The following is a 19,949-nucleotide window of genomic DNA, read 5'->3' as shown; positions in this document are numbered from 1 at the left end:
GAGGATTAGAATTTCATGTGCTATACAAATTATATGACACGAGTATAGTTTAAAGTTAAACTTTATCTCTCAAATTGATGCTCGTTAACGAGATATTCAACAAACATCACATGTGCCGAATCACTTTTTTTATGTTTGCGTGATTTATTTCCCTTACTTTGAAATTTCATTTTCCGTTTTCGTGGCTTAAGATGTAATTATTTTTCAAAAACAACACTGGGAATTTTTCAGAATTTTCCTCTTCTCCTTAAGTGTTTTCTACCTTTGGGTTTTTTAAGCATTGTTGTCACAAATGAATTGCAAAAGTGATTTACAAATTAAAATAAGAATAAATCAACAAAGAAAAGGATACTTTATTCAATTAAATTTTCAAAAAAACTTGCACTTAATTTTAAATTAATATTTAACTTATTCACTAAATATAAATTGACTTACAAAATAGAAGAAAATAAAATGATGAAAAATAAATCTATTTATAATTGTTTTCAAGTGTGGAATAGACCAGCCAAACCACCTCGTAAATTTCAAATATATTCTCCAAATGCAACGAAATCAAATTTAAGACATTTTAAAATTTTAACTAATATTGTATTAAATACGTTTCAAAAGGCGTTAGCATATAACAACATAAAATGATAATAATATTTTTTTCCACCTACAGCTAAACATCTTAATTAACGGCTATTAAATATAAATATTTACAAAAGAAAAATTATTTATTCTTAATATGGAAATATCTTATTCAAAAATAGGAATGGGAATGGATTTTATATTATACAGTGAGAATCAATTCTAAAAATTTGACATCAAAGAAATAATGTACTGAATGTAATGTAAAATGAAGAGTTCATAAATCAACAAAATTGGATGATACTATAATTAAACATAATACAAGTTTCTACAAAGAATCACCCATTAATTTAATAGATTCTTTTCCTTCTAACTGTGTTTTAATTATGGAAATACTAAAACAAATTTTTTATCTACAATACATTTTTTTGTGTAATGCATTTTTGTTATATTTCTATTATTTGCTGTTTTTGGTAAAATAATTTTTCTTCAAATATAAAATTATTTTTATGAACAAATGAAAATATTTTTGTACAAAAATAGCATAATGTAGGAATAATTCACAAAAAAAAAAAAGATAGTTCTTAATGAATTAATTGATAACGCGGTCCTATGAATATAAAAAATATCAAAAGTTGCGAATGACTTTTGCATAGAAGCAACAGTTAAAATTCTTTATAAATTCATTATCAAAAATGATGTGGAACTAAAATGCATATGAACAAAAACATTTATAAGATCAGGTAATATGGTAAAATACATATACGTGATGACATAACACATATTTCAGTACACTAAAATTGAAACTTCAGACCAGCTGCGTTTAAAACTCTCAGTTATACAATGTAAAACATTCTTCCACAATCGTTAACATGATGTAGATTCATACTAGTGTTAGGTATGAAAATATGAAGGACAGTCGGTCAGTTCTGCACACTTCCATAAACGTAGTTCAAGAACTCTGTTAAATGTGGATTTAATTTTACTTTTCTCCTATTGATATTATCTCCAGAAATGATTTATGATGCAGAATGCAGGTCAAAATCTCAATTAAATGCTATAACTTTTTAATAATATTTCATAGTTTCAGCAAATTTATGCAAACTGAAGAAAATTGTAAAACTGCCAGAATTTAAACGTTTTTATAATCTCTGAAATTGCAAAATTTAATAAAAGAAAAATTTTAATATTTTAACATTTAGCATTTAAATACGACCATACTAAAGCTAAATAACTAATATTCTGTTATAAAATACTATCTAAATTAAAATTTCAAACGTAATTAACATATTATATATACACAAAATTATAATTATATTTTTAACTAGCATATAATTTCAGTGAAATGCATCGATTTAGCAGTAGGAAATTTGCTAAAATTATTCGCAATACTATTCATCTTGTGGAAAGCATGAGAGAAAAAAATGTAAAATAATGGTATTGCACAGATGATAAAAATATAGCTTTTTGTGATTACTTATTATACTTGTCAGGTGTCTGAAAATATACTTTTTCTTATATATTTTGTAGTTCATGCTTTGCTTTCATCCACACGTAATAGAATTTTCTGTTTTTTTATACTATAAATTATCTAGAAATGTTTTGGATAAAAAATAATAAAAATTAACAATAGTATATCCTGTAAAGTCAATCGCTAAACACAGGAAAATAATATTGTTTTATTGCTGTTTAGAAATAAAATTCTCGACAAGAGAAATGAAACAAAGGGAAATAAGACAAAATCAAATTTCTTCCGCTTCCCTTGAGAAGACAACAATTATCGTCTTACAAATGTAACAAAACACGCTTTTCATACCAGAGTTAAAATTAAACTTCGAAGTATACAACTGTTACAGAAAATTAAACCTTACAAATTAGTTAACTATTTGAGTTGTTCTCGAAATTTACGATACTTTTTGTAATGACAGAAGCTTCATATATTCAGTTTCACATTTTTAATTCAGCAGATTTAATGAACGAGATAAACCGTCAATTCAAAATGCAAAAACAAAATCATATTCATTCTATTTCTATCTTCAGTAATTTTATACCATTAAAAATTCCTAATGAAATCTAACATTTTTCTTTTGGAAGGAATTTTGAGGGACAGACAGCAATGTTTTTATTGATTATTCTTTGCAAAGAGAGTAAAAAATATATATATATATAAAAGCGGAGTCCTTAAAACAGCATTTCATTGAAAATATGTGTTAATTCCAACTTGATTTTAGCTTTAGCTTCATATAATTTTGATCAGAATGTTTTTTTTTAAATCAGAAAAAGAGCAGATTTTTTTTAATTTCTGGAAAATTTATTTTAATTTGAAATACAAATGCCCTACAACGGTGGTCTCAAACTGCGGCCTGTGAGATACATCCTGCCCCGAAGTAATTTTATGCGGCCTAGTAATACATTTAAATTATATATTTGTTGCAAAGTTTTTAAGATTTTGGTTATCAAGTCAAAGTTTAAATTATTTTCGTTACTATTAAAAACGAACATGTATAAAGTATCAGAAAATGCATAAAGAGCTAACTAATTTACAATGTGATATAAATCTAATTCAAAGACAGATAGATTACAGATTTTATTAACTTTTACAGCAGATTTTTACAGATTACTTTTACAGATTTTATTAACCTTTACAGAAGATGCAGATTTTATTAACTTTCATTCGTACTTGTCAAAACAATAAATAAAATCAGTCATGAATTTTTGTATTAAGAATAATCATTTTGTTTGAGAAGACATTTATATGTAAACAGTTTTTTTTCATAGTTGATAATTAATAAGAACTTGATTGTTTTTCCATAGTAAGGAAAAATTTTAATAATTTCTCCTTAGCGCTCAAAACTTTATCGGAATCCAAATGCAATCAAATGTGAAGCTGTAGTAAAATAGAGAAGTTTATAATTATTTATATACAGAGTAGATAAAGAAGTTTATAATTATTTATATACAAACATATGTATTTTTATTTATGTGTCGAAGAAAAATTTAATAAAAAAAAGAAAAATAGACGAGGTTGTCATTATTTATTCTCAAGTATTGTTCCACTTCAAAAGTTTTCTCTGAACACTTAGAACTTTTCTTAATTTGTTTATTTTTAGTACAGTACAAAGTCCGTAATCCGGACTCGTCGGGACTTCGGCGATTCCGGATTAGGGGTTTTTCCGGATTATAGATCATCAATTTCAATCTGGTAAGATGGCATGCAGAAATTATACAATTAAAAATATGAAACCGTAATTTATGAAATAAAAAGCAATTATGATATAAAGGTTATCAAAATTTACAAAAAAAAAAAAAAAAAGGCTTAATATTTATCTGTTTACTTTATTAAACATTTCTTTCAATGTAAGTTATTTAAGTTGCTTCTTTTTTTGTGCTAATACTTTCTCTTTAATTCTCTCTTCTACAAACAGACATAATTTCTTGTTCAGTTACAAAGTTCCACTGTTCAAATCCTGTAATTGCTATGTCGAGAATACCGACTAACTTGTCAATCGAAATTTTTTCGTTTTCAATAACTTCTCTGTCACTTTCTTCACTATCGGAAGCGCGCATGTGTAAACGCTTTACTAGCTTTACACGCATGCGTAAGTTTGTGACTTTGAGGTTCGGATTATAGATCATTCCGGATAATGAACGTCCGGATTACGGACTTTGTACTGTATAAATTAATTAAAAAACATTACTTAATGATTAATGAAACATGTTAAAATTATTCGAAATAAATGTCAGTCTGAAAATTTAATATTTGTAGTCAATATATTTGAATTTCAAGGTAACGAACAAAAATGTTTTATAGGCACCAAACGTTAGATTTCAGATAGAAAATAAATGTAAATTTGAATTTTTTCCCTGTGCGGTATTATTATTGTTCATGTATGTTCTGATAATTATTAAGCAAGTGAAATTTAAAATGTATTTTATCTATTTTTCATTTTGTTAAAAAAATTATTTTCTGTTGAAAAAAATTTGATTCGTCTGCTATTTTCAAATTACGTATGGAATTTCAGCTTGAGACCACTGCTGTAGAACAGCAACAAATAATTTCATTCGTAAACTGTTTACATTTTAATGAGCATGTATGAAAAAGCATTTATTTTATATTTTTTGTACGCAGTCTATAATACTATTTTTACGACATTATAATGTAAAACATTAACAAAGATGATTTAACAAGAAGTCTCATTGTCTCTTTCGAGTTTAGAAATGCTTTAATCTAAATATTTAACCCTTATTCAACTCATATGAAGGCCACATGCTTCTTAAACTAAAAGTGAAAATACGTATGTTATTAAACACATTAACACATTTCTTACGAGCAATATTGAATATTACAATTTTTTTCCTCTCATGGAAAAGTCTTTAGGAGATTTTAATCTGAAGCAGAACTTCTTTCTATATAATAGGTTCCATTTGAAGCACTGGTTCTCTTTTGGAACATTTAGTGAAAATCACATCTTCTTCTTCCTCTTCTTTGATCCATCTGGCTAATCTGTCCTCAGTGTGCGACTTCTCATCCTCCTCACCGTAGAAATTACTCATGCGATCACTCAAAAGAAAGACAACCACATCGAAACATATGCCGATGCTAATAAGCAACATGGACATACCATGCAAGTAAAAGCGGAACTTGTCGCTGTCGTACAACCAGCAATTACCAGTCTTTGAACAACTTTCTTCCCACACCAGACAAGTAGAATCCGTCAAAGCCCCATAAATCAAGGGATATGGAATAAAAGCTGTAAAAAATTATAAAAAATAGTGGATGAAATACAAGTTTGCAGTCTGAAATTCATATTTAAGGTATGATAACATTTTATGGAAACATACATATACACAATCATTTCGCAGTTTGAAATTGATAGTCATGACAGAAGGAAGGAAATTTTTATAGCAAATTTTATGCACAGACAAAAGTAATGCAAATGCTTGTGAAATGCAAATGAGTTGCTATAGAAAGCTTAGAAAATATTATTTCGAGTCATCAAAACTACAAAATTTTGAACTACGTTTTTTAGGATATCCAAAATTATCAAATAACGGGACTCTTTTGGTTGGCGTTCTTCTTTTTTCAAAGGTCACCCATTATGCTTGCTTTATATTACAAACTTCTGTGCCATCCATGCCTCGCAGACACTATACACTTACAAACTTCTATGCCTTCTCCGCGATTACAGCTCGAGACCAACCATACTTTAGCGAGCATTGCTAACCATCATACCGATCACGGTGGCAATGCAAAAAAATACGTTATTTGTCGGATCCATGATTCTTAGCTTGTCTTGATGGCATGCACTGTTCATTCAGCAAAAACATATGAGCATCCTTTGTTAATGTCGAGCTTGATGTAAACGGGAAGCTGAATACATATGTGCAGTTTTCAATAACAGGTTTCACTTCGATCTAGAAAAAGATGATGGTCGAGTATAGATATAGTGGCGTATGGGTAAAGAACTTCAAGACGCACATCTGGCTCAGTGCAGTAGAGGTTTTTCAGTAGTCGTTACGGCACGAGACACCGTGACTTATAACTACTTTTGACTGTTGCAGGGTTTGTAGTGGAACATCTAACCGGTGACAATATAAGGGAAGGTAGTTAGGCCCATCTGGTACCATTCGGCAAACTTTGCCCTGGAAGGAGAAATCCCTCAAACTCCAGCACTGAACGAACAGCATGGAATGACCATGGATGGATCGAAAATTGAACTGGGTACGAGAAGCATCTACGTTGTAATGAAAGAATAATATAACTCTTAGCTTTAAAAGACATCTGGGAGTACAAAATTCTGTGTTTCAGGATAATTGAAAGTTCTGCTAGCAGCAGGCCATACGCCATGCTTTTCAACAACCTAAGCGTAGCACCGTCATAAGTAGCGATTCGGCTTCAATTCTCGCTACAATAACATGAACTTGTAATAGAAACTCTTTAGTTCAAAATACACAGAGTATACTGCTAAAAAGGCACCTGGATGCAAGACCAATCGTGTCCTGGGTCCCTGCCCACACAGGAATCCAAGGCAATGAACATGCTGATATATTAGCAAAAGATTATGGAATAGTTGAATGGAATTCGGATAAATAATACAGTTATACAAGTAATAAAAAAATTCTATTGATAGTAATTCATAAGGTACAAATCCCTTTTGGTCAGGAGCAATAAATTTTTCTCAAATTGCTCCTGACGAAAAGAGACCTGTATCTGTTCGCCCTTTTTTGGAAATCGATAGAGTTTCAAACAAAATCTACGCCAAAGATCAGGTTATTGTTTTTTTCTAATTTTAAGTTTTACTTTGGCATGTTTCTCTTATCTCTTAGATTTATAAATATTTTAAGCAAAACAGAGTGAATTGCAAGTCTGATTTAAGAGCAGGCTATAAGCAGTTTAATAATTTCAGTCATTATTTCCCCAATTACAAACTATATATAATTGGGATAATTCCGTAGTTTCAAAAAGCTGACGAAACTGGAAAAAAAAGATGCTGAACATCTAAGTGACTTTTTAAATAATTTAGTATTATTCAAGGTCAATAAGGTTAGTTACAAATTTTGCTTAAATTTGAAATTTCAAGGAGGAAGCCATTATAAAATTTGAAGATTAGTTTCAGGTTTCTAACGAACTGAAGATACAGAAAGAGAATGTAAGAGAAGAATTTTGTTTCACATGGAAAGCTAAAAATGATTTTTATTTCAACAGATCCTTGAAAACTTCAATCTGTGCCAGTTAACTCACAGCAACAGAAGAACCTACCATTAGTAAACCTAAAAAAATATCACGTGAAGTAAATCTAATATAGATATACGAGTATTTGAGCCTCTTGGTATAATGCACTGAAATGGCATAGAGAACACCTTTGATTCATGTCATGTGATAACCATCAAAAAAACTCTTATCTATCCTCTGTTGCTTCATATGTTGTTGGTTTAATCCAGAATGGCTGATAATAGTTTCGGTTTATCAATGAGCAATGAGTGCCTGGCCTATTTTAAGATAAAATCTTCTTAACAATTTCTCAAAAGGGGAAATAAAGGTATTTCAGGAAGAGATACCAGTTCTGAAAAAGCCCCAGTTAATCGAATCATTTCATCCAATCAAATCATTTTGTTTGGTCTATGAGTTTTAACTTCCTGCTGTGAGCAGAGTTTCCTAATATTGTGCGTCGACACATAAGCTATTTAAAAAAGAGGAAGACACTGAGGAATACACGATACTGAAAATAATGAAATTATGTTATTGTCTGTAATTTTTCACTTTATGGATGATACATTTTTGCTATTAATAAATTTTGGTTTACATTAAATATAACTGAATCAACTGTGATTGAATATAAAAAATGTCAGTGAAGTGAAAATTTTACAATAAATTTTAAGCAGTGACAAATAAACATAATTCTCTCGGTTTACATTTTATAGAAAAAAGGAAACCGTCAAAGAAATAAAGAAATTCCTTGTTATAATTGCAATTTTAAATCATTGACAAAATACAAAGGGTAAAAGCAGCAGAGTATAGCAACACATAAATGTAAATAAGAATCTGGATGATATATTTTTTCTGAAATGCGTGCTAATTCATAATTTTATATTGTTCATGGAAAAACGAAATAATATATTAGGTTCTTCAATTAAAAGTGCTTTGAGTAATATTAGAAGGTACGAAAATAAAATTCTTCAGTGTTAAAAGCTTCGAATATATGAATGGAAAGTAAAACGTAATTACTTGTTAAGTACTTCAACTAGTGTTTTCGTTTGCGCTACGCGTAAGCTAATAGACACACGGCTACGAAATTTGGTGCATCTACACAAGAGCCAGTGCACCTCGAAGTTTTTCGAAATTCCAATTAGAATATTTTTTATTTTATGTTTTGTGACGAAATCGCGTCATTTTGAGACATAATGGGCTATAGGAAAGGGAGATTTTACTCTACACACTCCATTTTCCCATCGTCATGAAACTTAGGCACTTAGCTATTTTACGAATTTAAAATAAATTTCGTGTTTTAATAAATCGATTAAATACGAATTTATTTAACAAAGGGAGCTTAACACCTTTTCAACGGGATTTTTTTCTAAACAAGTTTCTTTTTAAAAATGTACAGTTTATTTTTCTTTGATTTTTGGACACGTTAAACTTTCATCCTTGCGACTGTTTTTACAAAAAGAATTTTGAAAAAATGATAATATTTTGTAATTTTTAAGAAATGTTTTAAATGGAGCTTCCGAGTACACTTCTCACATCTCACATCTTTAAAAATGTGATTTTGGCAACAATTTTCCTTTCTTATTGTTGTTGATAGATTTTTGATGAAATCGCATCATTTTGAATAGTTTCATTCTTTTAGAAATATGGGTTTGGCAACAATTTTTCATATATAATAAAAGAAATAGTCTGTGCGTCTTTCGTTGTGCTGCGCGTAAGCTAATAGACCCAGGGCTACGAAATTTGGTACGCAGATGCATCTAGACAAGAGCCAGTGCACCCTGAAGCGATTTTTTCAAAATTCGAATCGTATTTTTTTATTTTATCATTTCGATTTTATCACATCATTTTGAACAGTTTCATTCTTTTAGAAATGTGTTTTGGGCAACAGTTTTTCATTCAGTTGTATACTGGACTGCTGACTGTTGAAAATCAACACGGTTGCCACTTGAAAAAATGAGGGCGATAATTCTGTGCAGTTTTTAAATTTAATGTTTCTTTTGGATGATGGACGTTTGTTGGGAGAAGGCAACGGACGATAATTATTTTGTATAAAGGGATATTCCTTATTTCATTGTAATTTTCTTATTTGTAATACATGTTTTTGAAATTTGTGTTTTTAAAATTTAATTTAACTTTTAATTTGTTTTTATTAAGTTGTTCTGCAGAGTAAAATTCTGCCCAGTTTTTAAATTTAACTTTTGGTGTTCACTTCAGACATTTTTCCGTTACGTTTAAAAGCCAGACGAAAGCTGGCAGCGTAGCTGCTAGTTGTTAATAAAAAAAATTAAGAAAAGAACACAATTACTGATTAAGTACTTCAACTAAAAATCTTTGAACAAGTATATTCCAAGGTATGGAAATAAACTTTTTCCGTGTTAAATGTAATGTTAAAACATTTGGAATAATTCATAATTATATATTTTAATAGAAAGCAAAGCAAAACGTATTACGTACTTCAATTAAATGTGTTTTGAATAATAATATTAGAAGACAAAAAAAAATAAAATTCTTCCGTATTCAAAGCAAAAATATTTCGAATAAATTTTATAATTCAGATTATCGAATTACATTAATATTTTCTTTATCAACGTTTTTTATGTTCAGTAACACAATGAATATAGATATCATAAACTAAAGATTATTGTGTGTTTGAAAGAAATTTTATGATTCCTGCAGCGGAAACATGTAGGTGGTACCCATTCGGTCTATTATTGATAAATAACTTTAAGTAACACGAATGCTTTCTGTATCAAGCCCAAATACTTCTATCAATTTAAAGTTTAATCAGTTGTCATGTTTATGTTCCTCATGTGAATTCCTCATGTTATGCTTCTTTATTGTTACGTTACTTTATGTGAAATTTAGTTAATTCGTAATATAGAAAAGTTGATGTAGTCAGGAAATTTTTAATGATTATGACGATCTAAAATTTCATTTACAGAATTATTTTAAACTTTTCATATTTCTCGCATTTTTCGGACTATGCCTGAAAGAGCCTAACGAAAAACAGAATTAGATTTAATGCTTGAATATGGTTAGGTTTGAATAATAAATTAGCCAGCAGCATCCACAAGTCTACGGTCGATGACAGATATTTCTTCTTATTCTTCGTAAGTTTGTCCAAATATAATGAGATAAAATAGGAAGAAGAAAATGCTTTAGTTGATAAGTTTTATTTTAACATGAAATTATTCAAAAATTTTGAATACGATAACATTAACTACGTTTGCATTAATCGGTACCTTCTATGATAATCTCATGTGAAATTATAATTCACTTCCTTTGTTTTTATCAGATTGCGATTATTGCTTCCTTTATACTACAAAATAATAAACACATTGAAGCAAATAACAAAATGCTTTACAGAATTTTTAGTGTTTACTATTAATGCATAATTCAATATAAAGAATCCTTCAGCGATGGTGATTTCCATTAGCATTTCCAATTTATTGATAATTATTTTTATTAATACATAAAACTGTAATATTGTGGTATTGGTTTGCTTACCGAACATAGCCAAAACACTTCCAAATGCGCCAAGAGCAAAACTTTTATCTTTGGAATCAACACACCTAAAAAAATAAAGAAGCGATATTATTATTATGCACTTGAATTTTAAGTTAACTTTTGAGTGTATGAAAACTTCACATCGTCTTATAAAGGGTTTTTTTATAGTGAATGGGATAAAAAGAATAGCGTAGTACAAATTATGTAATTAATGTATTAATCCGAAACAAATTAATTCTGAAACTACAGTCATACAAGATTTATCTGGCAACAGCGAAACATCTTCTGGTTACGAAATCGCCAAAACGTTTATCGTCGTTCAAAGACATTTTGAACGACATTTGGTAACGAGTAATTGGTAAAGAACCACCGCATCATCACAACCTCGATCGATGGGTGAAGCAGATTCAGGACACGGTCTACTTGTGTAAGAAAACCAGCCCAGGAAGAACAGCACCAAAGTGGTGAAAAAAATTCGTGACACATTTTTTTTAAGGAATCCTACAAAATCAATGCGTCGTGCGAGTTCTGAACTCAGTGTGTCTCATGTAACGATGTGACGTGTGTTGCGCAAACGTCTACAGTTCCGGTCGTATACCTTTCAGATGGTGTAGGCGTTAAAATCTTCCAACAAACCGTTGCGTAAAACGTTCTCTGAGAATATTGCAAGATAATCTGGAAGCAGGTGGTTTCGTGAACAGACTTGTGTTCACGTATGAAGCCACTTTTCACGTTTCTGACAAAGTTAATCACCGTAATTTACGATTTTGGGGCACAGAAAATTCAAATGATGTAATGGAACATGAGCTTGATTCCCCGAAGATTTTCTGCGCCATTTCGAACAATTGTGTTTTTGGTTCATTTTTCATCGTGAAAAAATCGTTTAACGGGTACATTTTCCAAAATATGCTTTTCTTTTCTTCGCCAGCGGGACAACCGGTAGGCTTAAGAAAAGTACTTGTCGGCCTGTTTATGTCCCGTCGACGACTAAAACCATTTCTTAGTGCCTTAGATCAAGTTCCTTAAAGGTATGCTAGCAGAATGGTTTTCTATCAGCCCAAAAAATGCTAGCAGACCAAAATATGCTGTCGAACAGATTGTTCCCTCAGTTGGAGGAAACGGATTCAGTCTGAAGAAAGAAGGTGTTCCACCACACCCTCTCACAACCAGACAGGTCGCGCAAATTGACTGTAGCATACTGGAAAGGAGACAGTTGAGGACTCCTTCTAACAGTCGATCACACTCCTGCAGAAAGGTAACTTGATAAATCAAATGCATACGTTCAGATACGTAGACATTCAGAGAGATACTTAGATATATATATATATATATATATACATACAGAACCTCGGAAGAACAAACCATGAGTTGAACTACTACTCATTCATATATACATATGACATATAAGCGTACTGCGAGGCAAGGAAACACAAAGGAAACTAGACAGTGTGAGGAGGTGTATCAATTACATAAATGGAAATTCAAACAATATATTGGAGCATTCAAACAGTGCATATATGCTCTGGAAATACTGCAATATGGAGATGCATCAGTTGCATGCATTCAGATACGTATACATTCAATACAATAACTAAGTTAAATTTATATACTTACAGAACCTAGGAAGGACAACGCACAAGTAGAACTACTACTAATTCAGACATACGCATGACAAATATAGATATTGAGAGATGTAAGGAAATACAGGGGAATATAGACATTATAGAGAAGTGCATTAATTACATATATAGAAATTCAACGTACATAGGAACATCAAACTATACATATATGCTAAGGAAATCTTATAGGATGGAGATACATCCGATGCATACGTACAGATAAATAGACATTCATAGAGTTACTTAGATACAGTTATATACATACAGAACTTCGAAAAGACAAACCAAAATTAGAACTGTTACTCTTTGATACATTCGCAGGACAAATAAACATAGTGAGATGTAAGGAAACACAAGGGAATATCGACATTATAAGGAGGTGCTTCGATGTCATGTATAGAAATTAAAACAATGCAAATGAACATTCAAACAATATCTGTATGCTCAGGAAATCTTACAGTATGGAGACATAGCAAATGCATACGTTCAGATACACAGACATTCATATAGTTACTTAGATACATCTGTATACATACATACAGAACCTCGTAAAGACAACCCATAGGTAGAAGTACTACTCGTTCGTATGTACGCAAGAGAAATAAACGTATTGAGATGCAAGGAAATACAAGGGAATATAGACATTATAAGGAGGTGCAACAATTACATATTAAGAGAAAAACTATACGGAGGAAAATTCAAACAATACATATAAGCTCGGGAAATCTTACAATATGGAGATACATCAAATGCATACGTACAGATACCTAGACATTCATAGAGTAACTAAGATACATGTATATACATACAAAACCACGAGAGGACAAACCATAAGTTGAATTACTACTCTTTTATACATACGCAGGACGAAGTTGCATTTTGAGAGAAGCAAGGAAATACAAGGGAATAATTACATTATAAGGAGGTGCATCAATTACGTATATCGAAATACAAACACTACATAGAAGAAGAAGTTTTGGGCATTCCCCGTTTCGAGAACTTAATCTCAATCCGGAAAACACTACATAGGCACATTCAAACAATGCACATATATATGCTCAGGAAATATGCTCTAAAGGGTGAAGATCAAAAGATCTGGCTGCCAATACATGCGGCGAATATAGTACTTATTTTCCATTAATCGTCGACCAGCTCAGCCTGTGTGGACGAGCATTGTCGTCCATTCACAGGAACCCAGGACAAATTGTTCCCCTGAGAAATCCAACATAGGGCTCTAGTATCTCCTCTGTATACCTCAAAACAGTCCGGAGCTCTTTGTCAAACACATTCAAGAGTATGCGGCCATCCAAAATAATGTCTGCCCAAACTATTACATATCCACCACTATAATGATCCTTTTCCCTAACGACGATGCGATGCTATCATGTTCCTGTTCAGATGCAGGTTCGACGAGAATCAATATCCGAGCTGAATCTCGACTCCTGTAAAAAGCAAAGTACTGCACTGAAGACTGGTCCAAGAGGTATGTTGACTGCACCATGCTAAACGCTCTGTCTTCAGTCCTGCAGTAAGCACGATACAAACAGGTCTTCTGGCATACAAACCTATCTCATAAAGCCTTGGGCAAATGTAGACCATGAAATTCGGCTTCGAGTTGGAACATACAGCTCATGTGACAGCTGTGAAGCTGTAGCAGTCCTATGTTGCCCCGCTGAAAGTGCTAGATAATGATCCTCATTCGTCATTCTAGATCTTGCTCGACCTTGTCCAGGTTTTCTTGACATGGATCGAGTGTCCTGAAGCTATTTCCACAAACTGCAGATGACACTAGGCGTTAGCTTGAGCTCTATAGCCACCTGCTCTTGTGATTGACCTGCCTCCAGTGTACCGACAATTCTCCACCTCATTCCGTTATCCACACGTTCGGGGATAGTCATTTTACTTGATACCTTCTAAAATTATCTATTTCTAGAGAGAACACGGCGAATGTCGTGAAGTAGTACGAACACACAAATCGGCAAAAACTCCTCGATAAATCACAGCTCAGTAGATACGTATGTGTACACTTACGTATTCGACTCTGAATATTTGCATATCCTTCGGAGGCATAATTAGTGCCTTTGATTCGATTCATTTCCTAAATATGGACATAATTGGCAAATTCTCTTAATTTTGCACACAGTGTTCAATATAATAATAATTCTGAACAAATGTTTTGATAGACTTCATACATTTAAGTAAAAGGTGGGAATGTAAGCTGAAACTTTCTGCTTCAAATATAACTTAAGTGATAAAATTCGTTTGAAAAATTAGAAAACCAGCTTTACATCTATCAAGTTTGTCAATAAATAAAAGCATTATTTAAATAAAAATAATAATTTCTAAGGTAAAGAAAAAATTGTAAAACATACCAAATGAATAATATTTTTACCTGAAGGTTATTAGAGTGTTTCCTACTCTAGCTGTCGATGAGATAAATTTGCTGACACACAGCATGATAATATACGCTATAAACATATTGCAGCCCGATGAGCAGAATCCACTAGTCACATAATTTGTCTCAAATGTGTTATTAAATCCTGCAACGCATCTGCAGTCTTGAAACACCTTAAACGTATTGAAACTTTTCATAAATTCTGTGATTAATGCAGTAAAATATATAAATGCAAAATATATAAAAATAAATTGTTCACAAACATTAAGCTCTTCAGGACTGTGTAATATTTATAGGGGGCAAGTTTTAAAACTGATAAACAGTACCTTTCACTCATCAAACTATAGTATTTACAAACAAACTAGCTAAAGTTTTTACCTCAAATTAACATGGAAAAAAGAACATTCACTATCAAACAAGTATCAGATTATGCAGGTATGACACCTCATATATTTTACCCAAGCTCTATTTTAATGCTTTAGTTAGTTGGTTAATAACAACCGTTCCACTAATTTTAATTTTAAATAAACCTGGAAAAAATAATTTTATCTAATAATAAAATAATAATTGTCGTTCGCCTATTGACAAAAAAAAATTCGTATAACACGAAGTTTAACAAAAGCGAGATTCAATATTTTAATTTATTATTTAAATAATTACTATTAATTTAACAATTTATTAAATTTTTATTTACCTCTCTATATTTTATTGAATTTTATCTATTATAATTTATTGAATTAGGTTTACCGTAGTCTAAGAACAAAAAAGACAAAAACATTTCCAGTTTTTGCGTTGGAATTTTATAACTCCGAAGCTGTTTTTCAAGACAGTGCACAGGAAGCTGAGATAACTGAATTCTCAGATATCGAGCTATTAGATTCATCCTAGCCAGTAAATATTAAACACATCTCAAACAAATGCCGGAAAAGGAAAGTGGAGGAAAAAAAATAAATTCTCCTAGTCTTACACAAGATATTAAAACTAATAAAACGATTCTCTCAAAACACACTAGCCTCACTTCAGGTGCACGACTTCGTGTTACAGTCGCATATTGATTCAAATAAAGTGACAAAAGTCATTTGGAAGTTTGATTCAGAAAATATGACATGAAAACACAGCCGCCGAATCTGAACGATCGAAGTCATTCAGAATTATAGATATACTCCTTTGCTCTCAATAGTTCCAAATCAAGATCAGAATCTGAGCGATCCAGGTCATTCAGAATTATAGATATGCTCCTTTGCTCTCAATAGTTCCAGATCAATTCCAAATCAAGATCAGAATCTGAACGATCGAGGTCATTCAGAATTATAGATATGCTCGTTTGCTCTCAATAGTTCCAGATCAATTCCAGATCAAGATCAGAATCTGAACGATCGAGGTCATTCAGAATTATAGATATGCTCCTTTGCTCTCAATAGTTCCAGATCAATTTCAGATCAAGATTAGAATCTGAACGATCGAGGTCATTCAGAATTATAGATATGCTCCTTTGCTCTCAATAGTTCCAGATCAATTCCAAATCAAGATCAGAATCTGAACGATCGAGGTCATTCAGAATTATAGATATGCTCCTTTGCTCTCAATAGTTCCAGATCAATTTCAGATCAAGATTAGAATCTGAACGATCGAGGTCATTCAGAATTATAGATATGCTCCTTTGCTCTCAATAGTTCCAGATCAATTCCAAATCAAGATCAGAATCTGAACGATCGAGGTCATTCAGAATTATAGATATGCTCCTTTGCTCTCAATAGTTCCAGATCAATTTCAGATCAAGATTAGAATCTGAACGATCGAGGTCATTCAGAATTATAGATATGCTCCTTTGCTCTCAATAGTTCCAGATCAATTCCAAATCAAGATCAGAATCTGAACGATCGAGGTCATTCAGAATTATAGATATGCTCGTTTGCTCTCAATAGTTCCAGATCAATTCCAGATCAAGATCAGAATCTGAACGATCGAGGTCATTTAGAATTATAGATATGCTCCTTTGCTCTCAATAGTTCCAGATAAATGAATAAGAAATGAAGAAACCTTAGAGACAAATGCAGAAGAAAAAAATTCCGCCTATTGTTATCTTGCAAACCAATATATATATGTTATTTCTCCCGCCTTCATAGCATGCCTTCGCAGTGTAGTGGTCAGCACGCTCGGCGCGTTATTCGAGAGGTCCGTGGTTCGAGTCCTGGTAGGGGCATTTCTCATTTTTATCTCTCCTGCTTCTAAATAACCTAATCTCTCTACACATAAATTGAGTAAAATCAGAAATATATGCAAACGAAAGCATGAATGTATGCAAACGAAGGCTATTCTGAAATATCTCCCACATACTATACTAGATAATCCTATCAAAGCTTAGAAAGAAGAAAATTTCATACAGGTAATTCACCGGATAAAGTAGGGTAATTCACCAGATCTAAAGCAAATAATACTGTTAGGTGCGTATAGGTTTGTAACACACAGTTCCACAGTTCTGATTCTGTTTTGATTCCCACAGTTCTGATGATAGCTAGATGAAATTTATGTTTCCAAAAATACTTTACATTTTTGGAACTTTTCTTTAAAATTACTCGTACACATCTTCTGTATGACACAGCAAAATCAATAGTTACCACTTTAAAGAGTTAATTACGAAGAATATTGAACATAGGGCAACGCAAAAAGACTCAAATGCGTAAGCCAATAACATTGATCTTTCAATATTGAAATTCTGAATGCAACTCTGACTAAACTGAAAACTGATGCTTTCTCCGGTCTTATAGTTTTCAACGTCCGCCCAGAAATTTCCATTACTTTCGATTTCCCGAAAGTGCTGGAAGACATACACAGTTACAACTACGTAAGGATCAGAATAGTTACAGTTACACAGTGCTTGGGCCGAAATGTCTCTAGATTTGGCTACTTTTGAAACATTTTCGCCAGGTTTGGCGATAAAAGTTAGCAGCTAAAGCCATCGCCAGCTTGACGAGTTAGCCATTTACCTCAATGCTAAATGGATTTAGTTTTTTTTTTTTTTTTTTTTTTTTTTTTTTTTTTTTCTCGCAATACTTCATACTTGGATGTCTTTCATGTTACATTATACAAGAGATTATTATAATTTCACTAAAATTATTTACATATATACAAATTTCGCAACAATACTGAAAATCTGCTTATATGCTGTTAGAGCTACAGCGAATTACTGAACGCAAAGCACACTTTGACATTAATAATATACTCTGTATGAACGTCAAGAGATAAAACTTCAAGCCGAAGAGAAACGTCTGGCTCAGGCTTTAATTTCCAGAGGTTTGACAAGAATGAAACAATGATGCAAAATCATCTTCAGGAGGAAACTTCATCTTCAGGAATCACAGGGGTAGTGAATGCAATTTAAAACCACAAAAAAAGCCAAAATATAATTTCTTCAAAACACCTCCTGTGTTAAAATGAGTTAAGACATGTAGACTTTGAAATTCTCAAATCATCAAAACTAGATTTAAAAAATAAGGGTTTTCTAGCTGTAGCCAGAAGTGAAAAATCAGAAGTATAACTTACAGAAAGTAGACACAAAATAAAAAAATCAGAAAGAATCTCCCGTTCATACCTTAAATGACAGTGTCATTAAAATGGCTCCAAGATCCAAGTATTAAGAACCTCTTTTAAGAATAGTACAACTTGTAAAATAAGTGACAAAAATCCCACAACAAGATCTTATAACAAGCTAAAGGGACACAGAAGCAGTCACATGATTTTCGGATCAAGAATAATGTTTCAATAGCTTTGGATGAGCAACGGGTATCTCAGTGTCTTCCTTGCTCCTCTGTTCGAGGACTCTATCCGAGATTCTGAAGTTTTGTTTTCCAAATCATCAAATTTTCACCAGGCTGCCATTCAGACGGGAAAGTGGTTAATGACTCTGACTGCCATATCGAAGGGCCCGGGTTCGAATGCCGGAGAAGGCATGGATGTAAATAGTCCGTCCCTTCATAGGAGGCAACGGTGGCTCTCCTATTAGGAGCCTCCATAATAGAGTGACCACCTCTTTCGGCGTTAGTAGTGGCCAACGCCTACAAAGGCTATTGCTCGTCATTGGAGAAAAAAAATTTTCACCAAGCATTATTTTCTAGACTCTGCTTCGAAGTTACATGATTTACAAAAATTTTCTAACCAATTTGGAATTGATTTTTTTTTTTTTTTTTTTTTTTTTTTTTTTTTTCCCACCAGCGGTCTACTTTCCATTATTTTGCAATATTTGCACTGCTTGTAATAGGAGAAACAAATTTCCTGTATTTTGCAATGCCAGTAGTCAACAAAAACATTTAATAAATGCTATGGCCTCTTCGAGACTAGGATTTTGTTTGTAATGTAATGTATTCGATTCGATCGTTTTGCTAATCGGTATTGTGCACGCAAATATCTTGTAATTTATTAGCTTCTGTGAACTGCAAAAAGCATAAAATACATTTTATTAAAACAAATTTCATTTTTTCAAACAAGACACGTTACTTAAATATGTCTAAGCACTTTATGATTATCTGCCTAAAGCGAGGAGAGGTTTCATGGAGAACTTTCGAAAGGAAACAAGCTCGTATTCACATTGCACAAATGAAAATAAAAGCTAAGCATGTTCCCATCTTTTTTGCCTTGGTTCGAACTCGGGTCGAGTGTCCATTATTGAGGGGTATTAACCACTCGGTCACTAGTGTGGCCCATCAAGACAAACATCTATTCAACATAGGTTTGTTCCGAATTTAATACTCTATATTTTATTGTCTCTTTTTATTAATTACTTAAAAAGCAATTGTAATAAATATAAAATAAAAAAACAAATAAAAACAATCTAAAAGCTTTCGTATTTAATATTGCGAATAAATGGGGTGGTGTTTTTTTTTTTTTTTTTTTTTTCTTTCATTTACACATACACATACGTTTCGAGAGAATTTGGAGCTAAAAATATTTTATTCCGTGCAGTGTGTTGCCATTGCTCGCTTTGAAATCGTTGAGTTTCTTAATAAAACAATTCGTTAAAGTTTAAAAAATATGAAATAAATAATAAAAAAATTCGAAGTTCAAGATTTGGGCTTCCAGTTGCACATACTTGGATGGAAGACTACGTTATTCAAAATTTGATGGCTCTAGGAACCTTTGTTTTTTCACAATG

General features: G+C 31.9%; 1 protein-coding gene across 2 annotated transcripts in view; it reads right to left on the bottom strand.

Moving 5' to 3' along the window:
• Nucleotides 1–333: 333 nt before the first annotated feature.
• Nucleotides 334–19,949, bottom strand: part of LOC118191628 (solute carrier organic anion transporter family member 74D-like) — a 72,042-nt gene continuing 52,426 nt past the window's right edge. For both annotated transcript variants that reach the window (XM_035362454.2, XM_035362453.2), the window contains exons 7-9: nt 14,798–14,973; nt 10,787–10,851; nt 334–5,321 (exon numbers count right to left, since the gene is read on the bottom strand). In XM_035362454.2, coding sequence (XP_035218345.1) covers nt 4,978–5,321; nt 10,787–10,851; nt 14,798–14,973 — 585 coding nt within the window. In that variant the 3' untranslated portion in view covers nt 334–4,977. The remainder of the gene's footprint in view (nt 5,322–10,786; nt 10,852–14,797; nt 14,974–19,949) is intronic.

The sequence above is a fragment of the Stegodyphus dumicola genome, chromosome 9 (assembly GCF_044657685.1).
Source record: "Stegodyphus dumicola isolate Sdum_Otavi_A_Nest chromosome 9, ASM4465768v1".
Lineage (NCBI taxonomy): Eukaryota > Metazoa > Arthropoda > Arachnida > Araneae > Eresidae > Stegodyphus > Stegodyphus dumicola.
This window is presented reverse-complemented; position numbering and strand designations above follow the sequence as displayed.